At 32.8% G+C, this 17,805-nt stretch overlaps 2 protein-coding genes across 2 annotated transcripts; both read right to left on the bottom strand.

The window, feature by feature from the left end:
* Positions 1-354: 354 nt before the first annotated feature.
* Positions 355-11,254, bottom strand: LOC148236419 (uncharacterized). The gene is made up of 7 exons (XM_088183535.1): positions 11,041-11,254; positions 5,982-6,254; positions 5,750-5,908; positions 5,376-5,681; positions 4,541-5,305; positions 4,179-4,465; positions 355-3,287 (listed from the first exon to the last, which is right to left on the bottom strand). The coding sequence occupies exons 1-7, from the start codon at positions 11,122-11,124 to the stop codon at positions 2,699-2,701; spliced, it is 2,463 nt and encodes an 820-aa protein (XP_088039661.1). The 5' UTR covers positions 11,125-11,254; the 3' UTR covers positions 355-2,698.
* A 1,452-nt stretch (positions 11,255-12,706) lies between these two features.
* Positions 12,707-16,387, bottom strand: Idh (isocitrate dehydrogenase [NADP] cytoplasmic). Its single transcript, XM_088182442.1, has 2 exons — positions 16,237-16,387; positions 12,707-14,104 (listed from the first exon to the last, which is right to left on the bottom strand). Exon 2 carries the CDS (start codon positions 14,096-14,098, stop codon positions 12,866-12,868), a length of 1,233 nt encoding a protein of 410 aa, XP_088038568.1. The 5' UTR covers positions 14,099-14,104; positions 16,237-16,387; the 3' UTR covers positions 12,707-12,865.
* Between the last annotated feature and the right edge of the window lie 1,418 nt (positions 16,388-17,805).

The following is a 17,805-nucleotide window of genomic DNA, read 5'->3' as shown; positions in this document are numbered from 1 at the left end:
AAATCAAAAGGGAGATTAGGAAGTATAGGAACTACCAAACCCAAATAGATTCTAATTTTTATTAGAGCATTCATTGCTCACAACTGACATTCGGTCAATTTTTCGACAATATCACCACTCTTTAATCCACACAGCTTTATTATCAAAATTCCTATCCCAGATATTATCAAATTTACTTAAAACAAAATACAACAAACGACTTCTTAAATTTTAGCATCCAAAGATCTGAACGGTCTGACAAAATCACACTGAGGTCAAATGTCGCACCTGTAAAAATATCAGACTCCATAAATTGACTTGAATGAGGGTCCCACATATATTATCAAATATAATAATAGTAATAAAACGCATATATTATTAAAAAACATTCCATTTTTTATTAGTCCATTTAATATCACTTCACAAGCACTCCAAATATTACAAATAGACAGAAGTACACATACATTTGCCATAAAACGCAGATTTTGAGCAGTGACAATAATCTCAATCGGAAATTGAAATTAGACCATAATAAATCTGTCAAATTTTACAAACAACTTGTATGTGTTGCTATTTGTGCATATTTAACCGCATACCGAAAAGACAGACAATAATACTGATAAATGGCAGTCTGAGATCGATTCTCTATTCAAAAATGTTAGTGCTATGTCACGACGATAGGACTTTTTGGACTCGATTCAGTTCGTCATATAATTATAATATATTTTTAATGTAACATGTATGTATATACTATAAAAAAATATTTCTTTACAAACGACAAAGAAATAGGTTTTCCAAATCCTTATGTGGCACAACTTATATTTTAAGATAAAATCATTTAACACAATGTAAAGATTTTTAAGAGTCGATAAAACATAATTATTTAAGATATATCACCAGCTTCCAGTCGCATAAAATAATCTTATAATTAAACCAATTAAATTAACAATAATTGACTAATATACACTTTGGGAAAGATTCAGTTACTATAATGTACAAGAGTAAAGAGAGTCGAATAAAGGAACTATAAAAATCAGCGCTAGTTTCTTAATTAAGGCATAATAAAAATATGTAGCATGTAGTGAAGGAAGTGAATGTAAAAAATGAAAATTTTAAAGATTTTTTAAAGAAAATTAAATAAAGCAAGCAAGAGAGCATTAAATAGTGTATCATATATGATACATATAAAGCACATTAGCACAGCAAGGTATTAAAGCATTAAGCGTGATTGCACAACGTCGAAAAGCATCAAGCATGATTGCACAGCAAATATAATAAAAATATATAAAGCATTCTATTTTTTTTTAAATAAGATTTTTTTGTATAAGCATACAAATATATAAATATACTATAAGCAAAGAAATAATAAAATAAAAAATGAGCATACAAATACATAAATATACTATAACTAAATAAATAAAATACTTAAAGCATAAATCAATTTTCATCACAGGGAAAGCAACTAAAGCGTTGAATAAAGCGCATTATCACAGCATAATATAAAAAAGCATAACCAAACGTAACGATAATAAATTAAAATTTAACAAAGCAATTCTTCACTCACGATTGTTAACATTAAAATCCATAAAATATACTCCAAATACAGATATAAAAAAAAATGTTTGTCAAACAATCGAGTGAAAAATCAAAGCATAATAAATTCTCATGACTCAAAGCAAGGCAAAAAGCGTAAAAATAACAATTAATTAGTAATAAAAAAATAATTAGGAATATAAATTACATTACTTTTTATCAAAACAGTGAACATTTTTTACTAAAAATACTAACATTTGTACTACAAAAAACAATTGGAATATTTCGATGTTCCTCCTTTATAAACATAATAAATCGAACAAAATAATGTAAACTTTCCAAACATTAAAGAAATATTATTACATCAACTTGGGTACAACAATGAAAACAATTCGAAAGTAAGTATTCGAATTATACGATTTATTCAAAATCAACAATTAAACTTGACCACTATAATATGGATAACAATCAACACCGATTACACCTTATTATAGAATACATTTACGAGGGTATAGCCTAGCTCTAGACTAAATTTTAAGTGTCGTACCTTGAATTAGTTTTACCTCAAATTCTATCACTAAGTTCTACCACTATATGGCATTGAAATCAGGTAGTTTAGTAATAAATAATATAATGAAATAATTGCATTTTTTATATTAAAAATAGAAAATATTAAAACAACCAAGTGGTATCCATCCTTTAGTGATTGCATAAATTCAGGTAACAATGGATTCTTCTTCAATGATAACAAATAGTAATAACTATCAAAACAACGAGTAAATAATTCGATCTGTTACTTATTAAAAATAAATAATTTAATTTTTATTTCATTGTTTTTAGTACTTTTAAAGTATAGATATGCATCGTAATTTATGTATATCTAATTCCTAACATCAAGGAACAACACTCTCCTGTACTAACAATATTTACCCGTATGTATCACAATGAGGAAAATTCTGCACAATCATCGAAGTAGAACAATGTAAAAAAAGCAATAGGGCTTCATAAAAAATTAAAAAATTTGTATATGAAAAAGAGTAAATATAACAGCAAAATTTTATAACATTCAACGAATTAACTATCAAATCACTGTTTTGGCACGTACTTAAATTAGCTAAAAAAATTATATAAATAATATATTTTGTACTTTGATGATACAAATTTAAAGGAATCGAACAGAAGGCTTTCACTTGTCCGCTTTGGACATGCCGAACGGGCACTTCTTGTCGGAATGTGAGGGATCAATTCCGGATAACAGAGCCGACAGAGTGGCATGTGAAGCACTCAGTGTGCTCGACGACGATGGCTTCGACGCGTTTGTCTTCTGCGAGTTGGGAGTCAAGAAAGTCTTGTTAACGCCGGCGCTGCCCAATGTCAGCACTTGTTTTAACATCGCCGAAGAGTTGCATGTATTGTCAATCATCGCCTTGGTGGTTGTGATGGACATGTCGTCTTCTATCTTGGTCGAAGGAACACTCGTACGCGAAAACGTCGTTACACTCGGCAAAACCAACGGTGGCCGATGCACTAACGTATTAACACTGTTCGTAAGGGTTCTAGTCATTTCCACTTTGTTCGCATTCAGTCCACGGTTCATCATGTTTCGTGAGACTAACGCGTTGTGTAGGATGTTTCCGCTGGAGAACGTCTTTGGCGTGATGTTGATGAAGTTGCCGGTGCTGGCGATGATGTTCCCGGTCGTTCGATTTGCAAGACCAACCAAAGTCGGTCCAGGAGTGACGGTCGAGTTCATAGTTCGCGTTGTGTTAGCCAAACTAAAATTTATAAATACAGTATTTAAAAATATTATAAATTTTCTATGGGTATTATTTTGACATAAAATAAATCTTTTTTTTTGTATACAAGAATATATATTGGAAAAATATAGATTTTCTTACTACAAATACAGATAAACAATGCAATATTCTTAGAGAAATTTATAATTACTCAGTCAACAAAATGATTATAAATATTAAAGGAAAATGTCAGGATTATCCGTTATCGTCTCTAGGACTTGCTAAAAACGACCTCATAAAACTTTTCTTTTGGCGTTATACAATAGTATATGAGCAGACATCCATTAACCCCTACCAGTCATGCCCAAGTTAACTCAGAAATTTGTATTTTATGAATTCTCATCTCAAAACTCAAAAAAATTATGTGGGTTTGAACAGCAAATGTACATTTCGCAACTGTAAAAGCGAGTTTCATTGACATTTTAGAAAAGCATATATTTTCACTAGCGTCTATTAGAAATATGTATCTACTGGTGAAAATGTATTTGAACTTTGCTAGTGAAAATATAACTTCACTGAAAAATACACACTCACTGTAACATTTATATATCACATAAATAAATAACAATAAGTAAAGAAATGTATATACAAGTAGTCCAGATATGGTGAACTGGATTGTTTACCCAATAATTTCTAAAATATTGATTAAAACGCAAAAATGACAATTAGACTTGCGGGGGTTCCAAATAGCTCGTCCCCAATTTACCGTGTTATTGGGGGGTCTACTGTATATATACATACTCATAATTTTGTAAAACTTTGTACTTATGAAATTATTTAATATTTACTATATTGAATATAAACCAAGAATTTCATTACACACAACTTACACTTAACCTACATTATTGAACAAAAAATATATATATTTACCTGGCAACCGTACGGACTGCATTTTGAACTGTGTTGGGCTGCCATGCGACGCAAGTGACTTGAACAGAGGTCTGAGGTGACTGTGACGATATCAAATGTGCTTGAAGAGGCGAGATTTGTGAAAAAGAGGGCAATGCTTGAGGAAAAGGGTTCATGTTATTAGACATTGTATAAGAATTTGAAGTGGGAGAATGCATGATGGGTGAACTGGAGAAAGTAATTAACGAGTTCGAACTGGTGACGAAATTTTGCATATCGTCTGGCAAGGAACTGATCATGGATTTGTCCTAAAATCACCACAATATATTAATACAAATCAATTTGAAGTACTGACTTAAAAAAATGACATAATGGATAAATACCTGATGGGAACTATTCATGTCACAATGACTTCCGCTCAGCAAATGCGTGTTATCTTGTAAAAACATCCCGTTGCCTCCTTCGGTAATTTTATCAAAACTCTTCTTAACGTCTGCCTCGCTTTCGGCATAACTGCAAAAGTCTCCACTCAAAAATTCTATATCAGCGTCCATCAGCTCTGCAGCAGGATTCATCTCCACTTTAATATTAGTGTCGTAAATATCTTTCGAAGTGTCGTTCAACAACTGACTTTCGGAAACCGACCTCCAAAAATTATTCTCCGGTGATATTCCAGCTGAGACTATCGACGTAAACCCGCCCGGTCCCGGATTCAATTGATTCCCTTGATGCAGCTGAATGCATTGAGCGTCCTTGCAAAATTGCGACGTATCATTATAATCGATTTCAGTTTTGATATGTTTATTAAACTCTTCGTTGATTAACTGCTCTCCCATATCTTCTATCTTTATTCGATTTTCCAGATTTTCAATGTTGAATGCGTTCGTTTGTCCAATCACATTCAAATGGTCCTCCCTCGTCGCCAACTGTCCCACCACAGATTGAATAGGTGGTTCAACTGGCGGCGGTGTCAGCGTCGGAGTGCTCGAAGCGTAATCTTCGCTCATCTCACACCTCCGACTCAAATACGCCTGGATCTTTCTCAACATGAACGGAGGTGCTCGAAAACATGATAATTCACTCAAACGCAAAGTCGAACTGTGACGATAGTCTTCACTAGCGATCAATTCTTCTATATCCTCCAAAACCTAACAATGAAAAATAATCCTCAATTATATAATACTTGAACTTGTCTATAAATTACTATAAAATATATACCATAATGTAAGTCTTTCCGCCCGACGATGTCTTAAAATTTTGATTGGCTATCCATTCTTTATCTGCAGAATCAGCAGGATATCGTAATAAACCAGAATGTTTACTGTAAAGCCTTCCTCTCGATTGACCCAACCCAAGAACTTTATTAGCGATCGATCCCATTATGAATAACGTGTCTTGAGTTAGTCGAGCCGGATCCCACTTGTGGGCATAATTTGGGTTGCTTTCGGTCCGTCTCTTTCTTCTCGCTCCGACTCCTACGTCGGAGTCCGTATCTGATTCCTTTCTCTTGCCATAAGATGGACTCTGTAAATTTTAATTATGAAATTAATAAAACAGATAATTACGTATTAAGATTTAAATAATAAACTCACGCCAATCGGTCGGCCAAATCTCGAATCGGCTCCGTTGCTAGATTCGGAATCGCTGAGTTCACTCGGCGACGGTGCCGGTCGAATCGGAACTGATGGTCGAGGCGGCGCTGCATAGAGACTTCGAGCACCATCCAACATCGCTCGACATACCGCTCGCAACTAGATAGATTAAATACATTTGAATTCATATTTTTTTACCTTTTCTGCGAAATTTATAGATATATGTACTGACCTGTTCTTCCGAAACTGACTCTTCGCCGAGGTTGGTGCGGATGTTGTTGACGGCAGGAACAAAGAAGGTTTCGAGATACTTTTTAATGACTTGATCAATATCCTTGGTTACGGCGGCCTGTATATTTTGTCTTAGGATATCTAGCGATTTGTTAGCGCTCGCTCTAAACTCAGCTAGTGGCCTCCCGCTGGTGCTGATCATGCTCGGTATGTTGAATCTTCTATGCATGGTCGCTAAAGTGTTCACTGCTACCTGTCGATTAATGGCATGCCTCTGTAAAAGAAACAAAATTGAATAACTAGAGATGTTTAGCGTCCCATCTATTTACCAGTTACATATATTCCAGTTCATCTCCCACTGAAAATGGATTCTGTGAAATAACCCAAATATTCAATTAAACAGAACATGATTCAATCGAGTCTATCTATTGTATCAAATTTTATACACTCATATTCTCCATATGTATACAAGCATTGACCCAAAGTGTAAATTGGCTGACTATTTGAATTGTCAACTTTATAGGAAGGACTAAAAGTTGTGTGGTTTACATTAATTCATTGAAATGAAGAAATCATAAGATCTCATAAATTTACCTAGTTTTTTTCAGTCAAAATTTTCTAATATATACAGAAAATAGCAATCCCTCTTAGAAAAAATAAAATTAGATTTTACAATCAACATATAATTTTGACTCTTTTTTTAAGTTTTCTCAAAAAGTATATGGATTAGTAAATTTTATCGTTTTACCTATTATTTATATATTATTGGACAAAACTCACAAGCAAACAATTGGTTGCGTGGGTACTACAGACTAGGATTTGGAGTAGCATAAACTTAGTAGACTGAGCTGGTCGTCTCAAGTGACTGCGGTGGATGCGAGTTGAATTCAACTGAATTTAACTTTAATTCTAGTGGCTGGTTTCCAATAATAGACTGTAAAAACTTGGAGCTAATCATATTTATGTTGTTATTCTAGCCCAGTGGTGGCCAACCCGTGGCGCATGCGCCAAACGTGGCGCATTGGATGATCACAAGTGATGCATTAGATCCTAGCGCCTACTTATGCTTTTAGAATAGGTGTCATAACTAAATCCATATTCAAATTTTTAAATCAAGTGCCTTTTTGTAAATTGTAGATTGGTGCTCTAATAAACGTGTCTTTTGAAATGATGTAAATTAATTAATTGAATTTCGTGATTGAGTTATTCCTTTTCCTCCCATAAGCGAAGCAGTTCCTACTCCTATCTCTATTTTACAACCTCAAATGTGAACGTAAGAAGGTAATAAAGAGATTGAGTTGTATGGCGCATCTGAACTTGTTTGTGAAAAAATTAGCGCATGGTATACAAAAGGTTGGCTACCTCTGTTCTAGCCAATTAGGCTTTAGGTAGATTCACTTATTTTTTACTGATAACTTATTCCTTAAAGAAAATTTAAAAAAAACGGTCTCAAATCTATCCTGTTAATTGTCATTTCAGTAAAATCATATAGAATACATTTTCACTGGTAGATACATATTTTTACCAGTAAAATATCATTTATATGGGATGTGCTAGTAAAATAATACGATTTCAACTTTTCTATACCTATCATTATTTATTTACACACAATGCATAAATGTTATAATGAATGTGTATTTTTCGGTGAAATTATATTTTCACTAGTGAAGTCCAAATACATTTTCACCATTAGATATACATATATATTTCTGATAGGCATTAGTGAAATTATATGGTGTTCTAAAATGTCTATGAAAATCGATTTTATAGTAGCGAAATGTACATTTGCTGTTGAAACCCAAACCTATCCTAGTGAAAGTTCTAAAATTAAATACAAAATTAAATAAGTCCAAAATACAAACTATGCCAACTCAACTCTCAGTGGAAAATAAGCAGAAAAAGTATAGACAGATGTTGCATCTCGCATATTGCCCCATAATTTTTCTGCACTTTGATATTACACTATGTTTTAAAAAGATAACAGCTATCCTTACTACGGACTTCTGAAATGAGAGTATTGGTCACATCAAAAGCAATAAAATCGTGACATGGATTTTTTACTTCTGAGAAGGGATAATTGTTTTTTGCCTCCTCCTATTGGTCAAAATTCGATTTAGATATGCTTCATGTAATTCTCACTTATTGTAAATACTTTGTAAACGTCTAAATATGAATTTTAGATAACCAAGCATTTCCATTGCGACGGCGCGATTTATTGCTTATGACGTGGATTCTTAACAGGAACTCTCTTGAATTTAGTCAGAAAGATACAAGTCATTTAACGAAATATTATGAATTTTAATGAAATCGAAATATTAAAAAAAACGACTACCGACTGGATGACTTTTGCCATCTCCTGGAAAAAGCTGAAATGATGTCCCTGCTTCGTCGGTTCGGGCAAATGGATTTTGCAGCACAAGGATTTGTCAATGCTCTTTTTTAGAAAGAAGCAAAGAAAGTTTCCGTGATATTTTCGTGTGATTTTTGTCACAATTAGACAAGTTATTTTTATTTGTTTCTCTATCGGATGGGCGAAGGATATTTTAGCCTAAAAAGTCACTCATTGCAGTTTAACGTTTTGTTAGTATAGGTAAAGTAAATCTGTCTGTGTTGGTTACCTTGAATGTATATACATGCTATATTTGTTTGCTTTCGGTCACCGGTATGAGCAAGGAGTCTTTGCAGCTCAATGATTCATCCGAACTTTCGAATAAAGCATGATCGTAATCTGCTTGAAATTGTTTACTTCTAAGAAATACGCTATTTTCGTTTGAAAGTAGTTCTGCCCAGGCTGCACCATTATGCTGTAGTGTCATATTTTATACATATTTTAAGGTTTCCTTTTTTCTATTTGGGTATTTTAATTTTACTTATATATTATAGAATATTCATTAAATTTAATGTTCATTTTTCTCTTTTTAAATATTTGTAAAATCTAGTTTTTCACGTCTGGAACTACAAGAAAAACTTATAATCAAAGCTTTGAGACATCTTACACTTGATTTGAAGATTTTTCAGACTGCACAATGTAGAACGCAGTCTTAAGAACGAAAATTTAACTCTGCAACTGGTTGTATGGAGCAAAACCCTGAATTATGCTTTCCGTGTCTATTATTCAGAAATGATTTATGGTGGACAAAAGCAGAGGTAAACGATTTAAACATTTAAGCGATAAAATTAAAAACATGACAAAAGTACTGAAGATTTAAAATGTAGTACAATGTGTAATCTTGGAATCTTGGGTACGGTTAATATTAAAACGCAATTAAGTGAATCTTATTATAGACAAGAAATAAACAAACATAATAAGAAAGTGAGAAAAAAATCGTGAAATTCTGTCCAAAATTATAGATTGTATAGTGTTTTGTGGTAAATTTGATTTACCTTTATGTGGACATGATGAATTTAGAGAATTATTAGAATATTCTGAGAAATTAGACGATAATTTAAAATATCTTTGTCTTAATACTACTGTGTTTTTAAGGATCTTCAAAAAATATTCAAATTAAATTAAAAGAGACAAATATCTCACTGTCATGAGACATTAAATAACACTCACAGGAAGTAATTGTTTTTCGTTATGAACTGGAACGAAGTGAACGAAAGATTCTGGGGATTTTTCAATACAATATCACAAGACAATGAAGGTTTAGCAGTACGCATTAAAGAACAATTGAAAATTGCGTTAGATGATGACCACGATAAGCTAATCACACAACCGCATGAGGCGGCGTACAAACGATTATTAAAAAAGTCGTACAAAAATAAGCACTTTATACAAATTTAATATTTGAAAAAGCTGCATCTCAAAAATTGCGTTTAGACACTTGAAGGAATTTCCAAATGAATTCTACGATGGTCTAGTACAGAGGTCGGCAAAGTGCGGCTCCGGAGCCGCATGCGGCTCTTTGGCCCCTTAAGTGCGGCTCTGGCACAAATATCCACGGGCATTCGCACCAGATTTAAAAAAACAAGAAAATATGGAGCTCTAAATTCGAACGTCTTTGTATTGATTTGGAAAAGTATAATAAAGGTTTGCTAAATTAATAAATAGATTTGGCTCTCAATTTTTTTTTAATCGTTGTAATGTACATATTTGGCTCTTTGGCTAATAAGTTTGCCGACCACTGGTCTAGTACTCGATGGAATTTTAATAGCAGAAATGTGAATATAGTTTTTGAAAATACGGTCATTTTGCTACAGTGCTTTGAATCCCTTCAAGTAAACAAAATTACAGCGACTGTAGAAGGGGCTGCAGGACTTCTTCTCACTTTAAATGATGATAATTTAAATTTTTGGTTAAAAATAATTCATGAAATTATAACTCATATTGATATTTTGTATTGTAAATTTGTCAATGAAAAGAGGAACGATCTTCCTTCAATTAATGGAGAATATTTTCCTGCTACATAAGGGGCAAAATCTTAAAATGTATATAATCATATCATAGCGGTAAAAGAAGTATATGAATGCTTATATATTTTTTATTCAAATATTCATGTAGCTAGTGCAATCAATAACTGAGAATTTTACAACATTATAATAATATTGTTGACTAAATCAATAATTAATATTTGCCATATAAAAATAAGAATTGCTATTTATCAAAATATTCTAAAACGCATCATATTGAATGCAAAGGATATTTACTTTGTTATAAATATTGTTTGTTCTTTGACAATGTTCTTTTTTGAACAAAAAACTCTTTGTTTACTTCTCCATCACCCACTGAATTCCCTCAGAGAACTTTAAGAACGTACGTATAAAGGGTAGTTAAACATGAAAGGCTTTCTTTTCCTCGGCTGAATTGTTATTATGTAAATAAGTTTCGGATGAGAAAATCTGTGAATATGTCAAATTTGAGGTTATACAAGGAAAATCGTTTGAGAGGGAGGAAAGGGGGTAAGAAAAAATATGTACTAACAATGAAACGAAAATATGAACGTAAATAAATACGCGTTCGTCGCATCTTAGGTTATGATGAAGGGGGACAGGTGTCTGACGCGCAAGGGAGATAGGCAGAGACAGAGATAGAGAATAACAATGGAGGGTGTACTAACATTGGGCATGGTGAAGTTGCAACTCCTGGGCCAGGAACCCGCCGAATCCTCCTCGGAGGAGGCGGCGCCGCGCACCACCACCATGGCGCCGCCCCCGACATGCACCCGCCTCGCCCCTCGTCGCTTCGCCCCTTAGAATCGGGAGCCGAACGCGACGAACACTCGGGTCTCAGTGCTCTATGCGCGCAACCGTCCGATTCGGCCATAGACAATTTCAAACGTCCAACCGGTCATGCTCGATATTTATTCTTCTTTCATTTTATTTTATTTTTATTTAGATAAATTGCAATAAACTAAAAAACAGTTTAAAATTTACTTTTTTTAATTGTTTTTATAATTTGTCAGTAAATTTAGATATTTTCCATGTATATTTGGCTAATTGTAGAATACAAGAAAAATATCATATATTGTAGTTATAATTTATTTTTTCCATTTATAGGTATAAACCGTTCAAGATTACCTTTTTAGGCTTTTTATAATAGCATGTCAAGCCATACATTTGTAACAATGACAATAACATGTAGGATGTAGGCACAAGTGATTAGTGAGTGGTAAATGTATGAATAAGTCGAATTCTGATTTTAAATATTTGAAATTCTGCTTAAAGTCCAAGATTGGAATCATATGGGTTTTCTAAATATGCTCCTTTTTATATATTTGCTCTTCAGCAGCTCCTATTATTCGACTCTTAAAAAAGGTTGTGTATTATCTACAAACAGATTAGAAAAAATATTTGTTAGAATCTTAGATAGTTCCAGCTTTGTTTGCTACGAAAGTCTGCTTTGGTGATTTGATTTATACTTGAGAATAATGTATGTTGTCGTTTTACTAACTATATATTGCATTCCATTATTTATTTGGGTTTTTAATTACTTCTTAATCAGACTATCGTCTGCAAATGGTTGAATTTTATATTACAAATTGTATAATTTACATATATTATAAATAACAATGGCCCTATCTCAAAACCCTTAGTGTGTATATTGTAAAATATTACTCCCCGTCTCTTTTTAATATATATTCTACATATATGACTTATTTACTATTTTTTAATATATAACTAACCCAATACTATTTCACTGATATCTAAGCACTTCAGATTTAAAGCCCTAACCTATCTACCGTTTTAAAACTATTTTGAAACCCAGCAGTGATTCTTGACCCAATATGTTTTTACTACTTGCAATACAGTCTCTTTATAATCTTTTCCCCTGAGGTCTCGGTTGTCGTTCACATTAAATATTTTGTTTGATGACAAGTATATTTTTGCTACAAGATAATGTTTACTACATTTAAATCAAGTATTAATTATTTTATACTACAATAGTTAATACTTACCTATTGTAGAAGATCTTGTATTTTCTGACAATTCAATGCATTTTTTACAAGTAAGATCGGAACACCAAAAGTATCTTTTTGCAGAAGCATTAACCTCTGTAAATTTTATCAGGTATCAGTCAAATATAATTTTTATCATATAATAACAAAGTAAAAATATATAATTGGTATTTTTTTTTTAAATAAGATGAAATAATTTTTTTTCTATAATATATAGGTACTTATTTTTTATATATCTTTTACTCGATTTTACATATTATAAAAACAATTATTATTAAATGTAAAGGTAAGTTAAATACCCATAAAATGATTTAATAAAACAAAGTTATTTTTCGTTAAAAATTTAATAAACGAAAAAATATTTTATAAACGTATAAAATTCCATACGAAAATGTGTATTTATTACGATTTTACAATAATAAAATAATAATTTTGCATTTAAATTATATAAATTAACCTCCGAGAATTATAGACTGCTTTTATATAGTCATGCTGCTAATTTTGCTTTCAAGTTTTCGGCTAATTTACTCATAAACTCGAACGTTTCGAGATAATCGGCTCTCTCAACACCGTTCATTCCTTTGATGCAAATGGCCAAATCCTTGGTCATGAATCCGGCTTCGATCGTTTCGATGCAAACTGTCTCTAAGGCTTCGGCAAACTTCGTCAAAGCGTCGTTATTATCTAATTTGGCACGGTGGAGCAATCCTCTCGTCCAGGCGAAGATGGATGCGATGGGATTAGTGGACGTTTCCTTACCCTGTTGATAAAACCTAAAGTGACGAGTCACAGTTCCGTGGGCGGCTTCAGCTTCTACGGTCTTTCCGTCCGGGCAGATGAGGACGGACGTCATCATGCCCAATGAACCGTATCCTTGAGCGACAGAGTCCGATTGCACGTCTCCGTCGTAATTCTTACAAGCCCAAACGAAACCTCCTTCCGATTTCATAGCATAAGCTACCATATCGTCGATTAATCTGTGTTCGTACCAGATTCCGGCCGCTTCGTATCTTGCTTTGTATTCGTTATCGTAAATGTCTTGGAAGATATCCTTAAATCGACCGTCGTACTTCTTCAAGATCGTATTCTTAGTGCTGAGATATAGCGGATATTTCCTGTCCAACGCGAACGTCAAAGACGAGTGTGCAAAATCTTTGATCGATTCGTCGGTGTTGTACATGGCCAATGCGACGCCGGCTCCGTCGTATTCGTGAACGGTGAATCTGATGGGCTCTATTTTTCCATCAGCGGACTTCCACGTCAATTCCAATTTGCCGGCGCCGGGTACGACGAAATCGGTCGCTTTGTATTGATCGGCATGAGCGTGACGTCCGATGATGATGGGCTTCTCCCAGCCGGTGACCAGACGCGGGATGTTCTTGCAGATAATGGCCTCCCTGAAGACGGTTCCGCCTAAGATGTTCCTGATGGTGCCGTTCGGCGACTTCCACATTTTCTTCAACTTGAACTCTTCGACGCGCTTTTCGTCAGGGGTGATGGTGGCGCACTTGATGCCTACGTTGTACTTTTTGATTGCGTTAGCGCAATCAATGGTAACCTGATCGTCGGTCTTGTCTCGGTTTTCCATTCCCAGATCGTACGTGTGGAGTTCAATGTTCAAAAAGGGTAAGATGAGCTTATCCTTGATCAGGTCCCAGATGATCCTCGTCATCTCATCACCGAGGATGTCCACGACCGGTCCGGCGTTAATCTTCGCCATTTTCGCCTGAAACGATACAACGTATTCATAAATAAATATCCTTTTAATATAGCTGTAACAGTAATTTATTTAAGGTCGGATCACGGATTCTTTTTCTATGAAAGTGGTTGCTTCTTTGTGCATATATTTTTCGTTTACTTCGTTATAATTATGCAACACGTTTCGAGAAAAAGAATGTGCGATCCAAGCCTTATTTGATTTATACATATTCCTGAATACAGATACAGTCAGCCATTTCGAATTTTGATTAAGAAATGAAAAAAAGCGAATTGAATGGACAATTACACAATATGCATAAAACAAAATATTTTATTAGATATTTGAATAAAACATTCGATTTATTCAATGGCAACACTTATATAATTGTGTGGATTTGAATATTGTGATTTAAATTTGGCTATTATGAATTTCAATGAAATTAAATTTCAATAATCCGATTTAAGTCGTTTCATACTAACGCCGCCGGTATATAAAATGTTTTTTAATTAAAATTTGCAAATTAATACATCTTACTATGAAAAATGAAACTTTATCAACCCATTAAGTTATAATTAAGGACAATGAGAATCCAAATAGAGGTGAAAATGGCACGATCATTTGATTAAACAGTTATTCGAATACTTTATGGAATATATAACCAAGATAGTGAAGAATTGTCTTGTAGATAAAATTTTCATATGCATTTATTTTTGTAATTATCCATTACAACATGACAGGCGTTAGCCCAATGCGTTACAACGGGGTAAACGCAATCAACATCTACTAAGTAGCAAGAAACCAGACTAAAATCAATGTCTATAAACCAGCGGCACATATTTTGTTAATTTATTTATTTAGCTAATTGTTTATATATTAACCAAATATAATCCAAACATACATACAAAATATAATATAAACATAAATAGAATATAAAAAATACTAAAATTATAATATTTATTAATGCACGCATGTGTTTCTTTATTCCATTGAGGAAACCCGTTACATTTTTATTTTTGCAGATTGTCCTAGGAATATTAATATACAAATTCACACCTCCGTACATAATTCCCCTGGCCGTACTCGTTTTTGTATACCTATCTATCCTTAAATTATCTCTATTTCTAATATTAAATCATTTTATTTTCTAACTTATTTATAAATACTAAAACATTCATCATAAACATTACTCAAGTATCTTAACCAATCCAATCTTTCAATCATACTTCTATGACTAGTAAATCCGATTTTATTTAAAACTACTCTCATTGCATTGTATTATACTAATTTATTGAATTATAACGATCTAGCTCGATCGTCACAATATTCATCCGTGAGATCAGGAAAATTTAGGAAAACCTAATATGTGATGATCGACAGGAATTATAATTATATAATAATCACTGGTTCTGATACATACACAATATGAATATAAAAAACATTAAGATCCATAATTCAACGGTTGTATGAAGAATTTATCAAGATTATTTCAACAGATATAAAAAGTGAAAAAGGCTGTACTTTTTTGAGTATATGCACATACTAACCCAAAACTAGTTAGCGTGTTGACATTATTTAATATTATTATTGAATCTTGAATACTGAAAACATAGAGAAAAAAGTATAGATGAAAATTGTCATATATCTAAAATCCATTCACACATACATACATGCGATTGTATGAGAAAAATCGAGTGGACATTTATTTGATAAGATAATGTTGACAGTGCAATAAATTATATAGGCGACAATTGAACGACTAAGGCCAATAAAAATAAAATTGGCTTAGCAACGAATTTCAATTGAAGCGAATTGTCGTATATATCCGGTAGGTAAGTAAAAATGAGGTTAAAAGTTACCGAATTGCATAAATTTGACGTAAGCGTCGACAGAGCGATCGAACAAAGGTCAATAACACGAAAAAGTAGGTATGTAAAAACAAATTCCAAGCAGAGATTAAAGTACAAAACGGCTGACGGGCCTTGAAACTACGAGCGGGGAAAGTTACCGATTACACGAAGACATTTCTTTCCGGTTTTTTCGCTAAAACGCGTCGGACTGTCACACGCCGCGCCGCGCCGGCATCATGGCGGAAGGTGAAAATCTCGCTTGTTTTTGGAAAGTTTTCAATGAAAATTTCACGAATGGCGAACAAGACTCACCTTTTCGGGTCGACTGAAGTATTCTTAATAAAATAGTTGAAAATGTGGTTTCAATCGCGCGTCATTACCGCACGAAGAAGCCGGAGAAGTGACAGTAAAACGAGAGAGCGGCGAGACCCCACTATCGGTTTGTCTATGGTCTATAAAGCCCGTCGCGCACGCTCGTAATTTTAACCAAATCTATAAAGAGAATATTATCACTTTGGAACATATTTCTAAATTGATAATATTAGCTTACTAGGAAAAAAATGTTACATTTTCAAAGAACATAAACTGAAAAAGTTCGAAGAATAAAGACAGCTTTCAATATGTATTAAAATATTTTCAATATATTATATATAAAAATATATATAATATATGACCACCTTTCATGTTTCGAGGCCGAGGAGGTGTAACTTAGCAGCCAAAATAGACGCCAGAAAATCTGGTAACAGTTTATTTTTGTTCTGAACAATAAATAGTGTCAAGTTGTATTCCATAGACTGAGTGCTAGTGGAGAAGTTGTGATTGTCGTCGTGATATCCTCTGGACGATCCGCTGATGTCTCTCGTGTCAATGCGGGTTTTTTTCGGTTTACCTCGAATGTCGTCTGTTTAACTGAGTTCGTATCGAATCATCTCTAACCCTCTTATCTCTAACCATTTGATCGTTAGTCGATATGAAAAGAAGTCCCTTCAATAATACTCTTAATTCAAGACGGTAAGTCAACTTACAGATGATGATGTTGCTGGACCGAATTTTTAGATGCTTGGGATGAATTCTACATGAATTTATTGATCACCTTTATAACTAAAGACGGTACGGTTTTTCAGTTCACTTTTTTATACACCTGCATTTAATAATAAAGTTATTTATAATGATTGCTATTACCAAAATAATTTATAAATGTAAATGTGAACTGATGAAAAGAACGGTAAATATAAATGAACCAGATAAACATAGATCATTTTACTTTTTTTAGGTTTATTGTAATGAATTAAAATAAAATTCATTTCTGTTCTTTTAAAATTATGGAACTAGGCAAATTACACTTTTTTCACGTGTACATCATAAATTTACTTATTAAACATTTTGAAATATTTTTAAACCAAAAAAATTATCTGTATCTTATATTTAATAATAATATTCGGTTGTCTGATAAATTGTAACGTGTACAGCCTGCTTATAAGTTTAGTTACACAGCGTAGGGTACAAAGGTGATTCTCACATATTATTAAATTAATAATAGATGAGAATCATAGAGAGAATATCAAAAATATTAATAAATAAAATTATAATACTATATACAAATAATAAAATAATAATCGTCAGTTATTGCTTTATAGCATTACATAACAGTTTTTTTTTATCAAAGCGACTCACGGTCAATTATATTACGGCCATAATATGGCACGATAATAAATAATTTAATATTTATTATAACAATCGAGATTTGCAAATATTATAAACATTGGTTATCAATAATAGTGGTGAATTATTTAATTAAATTTGTATACCTAATAAAAATTGTTTTTTTTTTATGTGAATAATAAACAAATATTATATAAAATTTATTAATGTAAGTTTTAT

Source organism: Plectrocnemia conspersa, unplaced genomic scaffold (genome assembly GCF_051122295.1).
Source record: "Plectrocnemia conspersa isolate PC_06_02 unplaced genomic scaffold, ASM5112229v1 ptg000003l, whole genome shotgun sequence".
NCBI lineage: Eukaryota > Metazoa > Arthropoda > Insecta > Trichoptera > Polycentropodidae > Plectrocnemia > Plectrocnemia conspersa.
Note: the sequence above shows the minus strand (reverse complement) of the source record. Positions and strands in the feature narration are given on the sequence as shown.